This window comes from Myotis davidii, unplaced genomic scaffold (assembly GCF_000327345.1).
Source record: "Myotis davidii unplaced genomic scaffold, ASM32734v1 scaffold143, whole genome shotgun sequence".
In the NCBI taxonomy this organism is placed as follows: Eukaryota; Metazoa; Chordata; class Mammalia; order Chiroptera; family Vespertilionidae; genus Myotis; species Myotis davidii.
The window spans coordinates 5,483,063-5,489,062 of NW_006294876.1; the positions used below are offsets into that span (position 1 = coordinate 5,483,063).

At 42.3% G+C, this 6,000-nt stretch overlaps 1 protein-coding gene across 2 annotated transcripts in view; it reads left to right on the forward strand.

The window, feature by feature from the left end:
• CTNND2 (catenin delta 2) overlaps positions 1–2,481 on the forward strand; it is a 339,572-nt gene extending 337,091 nt beyond the window's left edge. For both annotated transcript variants that reach the window (XM_006769453.2, XM_006769452.2), the window contains one exon: positions 1,305–2,481. In XM_006769453.2, coding sequence (XP_006769516.1) covers positions 1,305–1,565 — 261 coding nt within the window. In that variant the 3' untranslated portion in view covers positions 1,566–2,481. The remainder of the gene's footprint in view (positions 1–1,304) is intronic.
• Positions 2,482–6,000: the final 3,519 nt, after the last annotated feature.

Below are 6,000 nucleotides of genomic sequence, written 5' to 3' on the forward strand. Positions count from 1 at the left end.
ACAGTAACCTCAGAGGACAAGAGTGCAAATGGGGAGCATTGAACTGGCAATTCTGAAGATTCCTCCCCACTAACCAAAGGCTTCATAATTCCACAGCTTTCTCGAGTTCTATCAGGTCTTAATTGAACCAAGTTAGAAACATTTTGGTCCTGCAGAGTATAATATATTTAGAATGGATTCTTTCTTTTCATTATGTGCTTCTCTGTGTTTCTTTTTAAAGCTGTGGTACAGGTCACTTAGGCAGGTGTGATGGAATGGCCCTACTATGAGGAAGCTTATTCCTGCAGAGAAGTATTGATCCCAGCCCTCTGCCCTGGCAGAAAGATGCCTGAGTATCATGAGATCTTGTACTGACTCTGTCTGGGATTGCAACTCCTAGGAATAATAGAGAAATGCAGGGAGGATCCAGATCAACTACTGTGTTCTATAGCATCTCATGTATACCTCTGTAATTTATCAAGCTTATCTAGGAAAATAGTGTAGCTGTGGAAGTTTGGTGATTCCTCAAAAAATTAAGCAGAATCACTACAAGATCCAGCAATTCCACTTCTAGGTACCAAAAACCCTTGAAAGAAAGGACTCCGACAGCTTCTGGTACACATGTTCATTGCAGCATTTTGATAATAGTCTAAAGATGGAAACAACCCAAGCAACCATCAACAGATGAAGGGATAAACAAAGGTGGTATCTCCATACCTGGTATATCACTTAGCCTTTAAAAAATGGAAGTCTCTTCACATGCTGCAGCATGGATGAACTTTAAGGATATCATGCTAAGTGAAAGAAGCCAGACACAAAGACAAATATTACATGACTCCACTTTTATGAGACACCTAGGATGTTCAAATTCCTAGAGACAGAAAGCAGAATGGTGGTTGCCACGGGTTGGGGGAGTGGGGAGTGGGGAGTTATGCTTAATGGGGACAGAGTTCCTGTTTGGGATGATGAAAGTCCGAGAAATGGAAGGTGGCGATGGTTGCACAACATTGTGAATGTACTTAAGACCACTGAAGTATACACTTAAAAATTGTTAAAATGGCCAATTTTGCGTTATGTATATTTCACCACAATGATAATTTTTCAAGCTGAAGCTCTAGAATGGTAGCATGTGGACCCTGTAACCAATATTTTTAAAGAAAGGCAATCAGTAGTTGGCAGTATTAGGGGACGTGCCATGCTGGTTACTGCCTGGGTGACTGACGTTCCCAGCCTTGACCTTGAAGGAGCATGGAGTGCCTTGATCCAGGAGGAGGTTGGATCCAGGGGAAACGAACTAACCCAGGTGGGTCTTGTTTTCCGGGCAGGTTTCTGCACAGCCAGTCCCACAGGAGCCCAGCAGGAAAGATTACGAGACCTACCAGCCGTTTCAGAATTCCACGCGAAACTACGACGAGTCCTTCTTCGAGGACCAGGTCCACCATCGCCCTCCGGCCAGCGAGTACACCATGCACCTGGGACTCAAGTCCACCGGCAACTATGTCGACTTCTACTCGGCTGCCCGTCCCTACAGTGAACTGAACTATGAAACGAGCCACTACCCCGCCTCCCCCGACTCCTGGGTGTGAGGCGGGCGGCACGAGGCGCTCCGGGAACAGTGCATGTGCATGCATACCACGAGACATTGCTTCTTTTAATTTCCCCCCTGCAAGTTTAGTTTGCTAAAGCCTGTTCCGTAGGAAGGCTGTGATAACCAGTAAGGACATACGAAGAGCTATTTTAGAAAGCTAAACGAATCGAAAGTTAACGTGGACGTCAGTAGAAAGCTAAAGCGATCCTAAAGGTGACGACCTTGAGCGACACCTTTCTAGTTTGAGCTGTAGGGTATGGAGGGTATTGAACGTGGCTGGAGACAGCACAGGAGGCGGTCCCGTCGGGGCGGTGGGGCGCGAAGGTTATAAGCACAGAGGCAGGCAGCACGGGTCACACACTCTCGAAGGACGGCTTCTCATGCTTTGTTTCCTCTCTCCATCCGTTGTGATTCTAGGCTTCCGGTTGCATTGGGTCCCTCTGTACAGCAAGAAGTTTCTTGCCTTTTGTTAATGCATTGTTGTAAAGTATTTGATGTACATTACAGATTAAAGAAGAGAAGCGCGTTGTGTATATTACACCGATGCCGCAGTGTTTCCTCATCTATGGTTCTAAATATTGCTTCAATCTCAAACGTTTGAAAGATGTATGGATTTCCAGTTTTCCTTTCTTTTCTTTCTCTCGGTATGTTTTAACCAAGAAAAAAAAATGGAGAAAAAGGAATATTTAGCAGTATTGTTCGTTCTGATATGTGAACTTGTTTGTGGCAACTAAGCAAGGCATTCAGCAGTTTCTGACAATTAACACACATCATTCCACACTCCTTGTCAACAAAGTGCTTTTTCACTGCCTAAAATTTTAGATGTAGATATTTGAAATAGATTTTTTCATTTATACCAGTTTTCTTTATGATGATACAGTGTTAAAAGAAAATAAATTACAATTGATCTGTCATCCATATTTGCTAAGAATGTCTATTTCCAAGGACCTATCTTACAAAATACACATTCTTGCTCGTGTGTCTGTGCGTGTGTGGGGTGTGTGTATGTCCATGTATGTACAAAAAAAAATGACCTGTGTGAGGTTTTATTTTGACAGAAGCGATTTCATTTGCTGTTCATCTTGTACAAACTGTTCCTGGTTTTCAATATAAATGTACATCAGTTTGTTCCTTTCGTACTCTCTCTATTCTTCTGACCATCTAGTGACTCAGGACATTAGGCCAGTTGAAGTGAAGTTATAGGATTTTCACACATTCACACATTCTCCAATGCCAACTCTTTCTACAGGTCCATTTCTCTCCATGTTTTATGCCCTTAGAACATGCTAAACCATGGCCAACTCAATAATTTCATGTGGGGGCCAATTACTTGAAGTATCCACAGAAAATGTAAACTGCTCGCCTTATTCCTCCCCAGACTCTTTTTGTTCATGTCACAGGGAGCAGTAGACAATGATGGATTAGATTATTAAAAGTGAACTTGAAGCAAATGTTAGAATAGTGGTTAACAGAGCTAAGAAATAAGGCTAACCATTTAAAAGAACACGGGCTGTGGGTAAATTAGCTTTGCTCTTTAGATGCAAGTGACTGAGGCCAATAGGTGCCTAGTAAATGTTAACTGTTCTTGGAAAAAAAAATAAAAAATTAAATAACAAAAGAAATTGGCTGCCATCTTCCTTTAAAACTTGCTCCCCTTCACTCTAGTTTAATTCAGCTCAGAGTCTAAAATCACAGTTTCTTCTTCCAAATTTAAAAACAACCAAAAGATTCTTTTGTTCCTGCCTGTTTTTGTGATTGAAAAGCTAATTTCCAGAATATAGCAGTAGACAAATTTCCATATGAATTGTTCTACAAATTGCCTACATGCTGGACCTGTTGGGTTGTTTACTCTAGGACTCTACATTTCTGGATTCCCTCCCAGGAATGCTTCAGTCCCTACAGAGAGAGATAAATATGTAGCATCAAACACAATGTTTCCACTTCGTCCTTGTCATAGAATGAAATAGTAAAGTTCATTGAGGTAGAGATTGTGGTATAGACGTTACTGTCAATTACCGAATAGTTGGTTTAACTTTTCCAAAAGTAACAATAGGACACATTCCCTGGTTTGATTTGTGCAGAGGGAATCCATGCATGTGTTAAAAAGTCCTCCTGGCAAGAACTTCCTGTTCCTTTTATGATTTTGAGTCCCTGCATGCCTTACATTTGCAACCCCTTGAAGACCAGGACATCTCTGCTGTCGGTGATCTGAGAGCATTGTGCCAGGCTGGGATGAGCTAATTCAGTCAGGGGCCTCTGGCATCAGAGCTACAGGTAGAAGAAATAGAATTGCATAAGTACTGCCTTCTCAGTTCCCATAACTCCCAGCCCCACACCTTCTGAGAAACTCCTTGTCATTGGTCACTGGGGCCTGTTGAATATAAAGAGCATCCAAGCATTTGTAGCAATCGCTCCGGCTTCCAATCGCCAGGTGTCCAAGGCCAGGTGCTGTAGTGGGTTCTTCAACAATTGCCCTACTGGTCCAGGCACATTGATGAGCTCCATTAGGGAAATATCCCAACCAGATACTCTGTTCACTCAAGACCTAAGATTCTAAAGGGCAGCTTTACTTACCTTCTCAATTTTTAAACTTAAAAAAAAATGTTGGCAAGAACAGACCTGGGGCCAGAGTGTGTTCGTGGCATCGAGTGTGCTGTTAGGACCTAGCAGGAAATGGCTGCTAAACTGTGTCATGAAAAGGACATAAATGGACAAAGAAAACTGTATTTTTAAATGGTTCTGTTTTGTTTTACACTGTTTTTAGAGGTGTCTAAAAAATCAGAAAGGAGACTGGAAGTCTCTTTTAGGTAGAATTTCATTGGGAGTTCAAAGTCGCTAGCCCAGTTACTAGGTGATCATAAGCAATTTTATGCTATTAATTTTGACCCTAGTAAAAGTTGAGAGAGCTGAATACAGTAAAGTGGTAAAGAGAGAGATATTTTTTAACTAATAGTGCTAAAGCAAGAACTCTTCCTAATTGTTAATATGCAAACATAATGTTTCCTTGAGGTTGCCAGACTCAGCAAATAAAAATGCAAGACATTCAGTTAAAATTCAATTTCAGTGAAACAGCCAATATTTTTGAAACATAAGTATGTCCCATGCAATATTTGGAAACTTTTCACATAGAAATTTTTGTTTTCTGAAATTCAAATTTAATTGGGCATCCTGTATTTTTCCTGGCAACCTTTCATTTAACCTATATTTCTGCCATTACTTTTCTAAGGAGTAATGCTTTATAGAAAAAGTGAAAAACAATTCAAAAATTCATTACTTGATTAGTCTCAATTATTGTACTACTACTTGATCTTAGTCAAAAGGCAGAGAAGCAATTCAATTACCATAGATGTGACATACGTGTAAAATGGTGGAAATATGGTGGTTGGACCCAGAAGCCTTGTTTGGGTAAGCTAGGTAACTTCTGGGTCTCTCTTCCCCTGTTAGGAAATTGGGGGTAAGAATGCCATCTGACAGTTTTTGTGAAGATCTGGTTAGGTTTATGACCAGTGTTATACTAGTAAATGTTTAACAACTGACTCAGAGAAAAAATATTATTGGTTTATAACATTTGCCAATTTCTGTGCTGTTAGTGCACACACCAAGTTTTCAAGCTACCAATATGATGTCATTAATTCAGTGAGAAGTGATGGTCAGTAACAGACATATTCTCTTTGCAGGATACAGATAAAATAGATATAAATAACTTCAAGAACATAGGTAATAGTAAAATGCAGTGAAATAATTAGGTTGTGATGGGTTCTGAATATTTATTACCTTTATTTTCACTATCATTCATTTCATTGTAAGTTTATATAATTTAACTAGAGGCCCGGTACACGAATTCATGCACGGGTGGGGTCCCTCTGGATGGCCTGCAGGGATTGGGCTGAAACCTGCAGTCCAACACTGCCTGCAGCTTCTACCGGCCGCTCACACTTATCCTGGCCCCATTGTGCCTGCTGCGGGCTCACACCAATCAGTCCTGCGTCTGGTGCCCTCCTAAGGGGAGTGGCCTGCAGGATCTGGCTGAAACCGGCTCTCCGACATTCCCCAAGGGGTCCTAGATGGTGAGAGGACGGGAGGGCACAGGCCAGGCTGAGGGACACTACTGGTGCACAATTGGGCCAGGGAGAGACTGCGGGAGGGCTCCAGGGCATGTCTAGCCCATCTCGTTCAGTCCCAATTGGTCATACCCCAGCAGCAAGCTAACCTACCCATCAGAGCATCTGCCCCCTGGTGGTCAGTGTACTTCAAAGCAACTGGTCAACCAGTTGACTGTCTGCCCCCTGGTGGTCAGTGCACGTCATAGCGACTGGTCGACCAGTTGACTGTCTGCCCCTGGTGGTCAGTGCACGTCATAGCGACTGGTCAACCAGTTGACTGTCTGCCCCCTGGTGGTCAGTGCACGTCATAGCGACTGGTCTTGGGTTGTT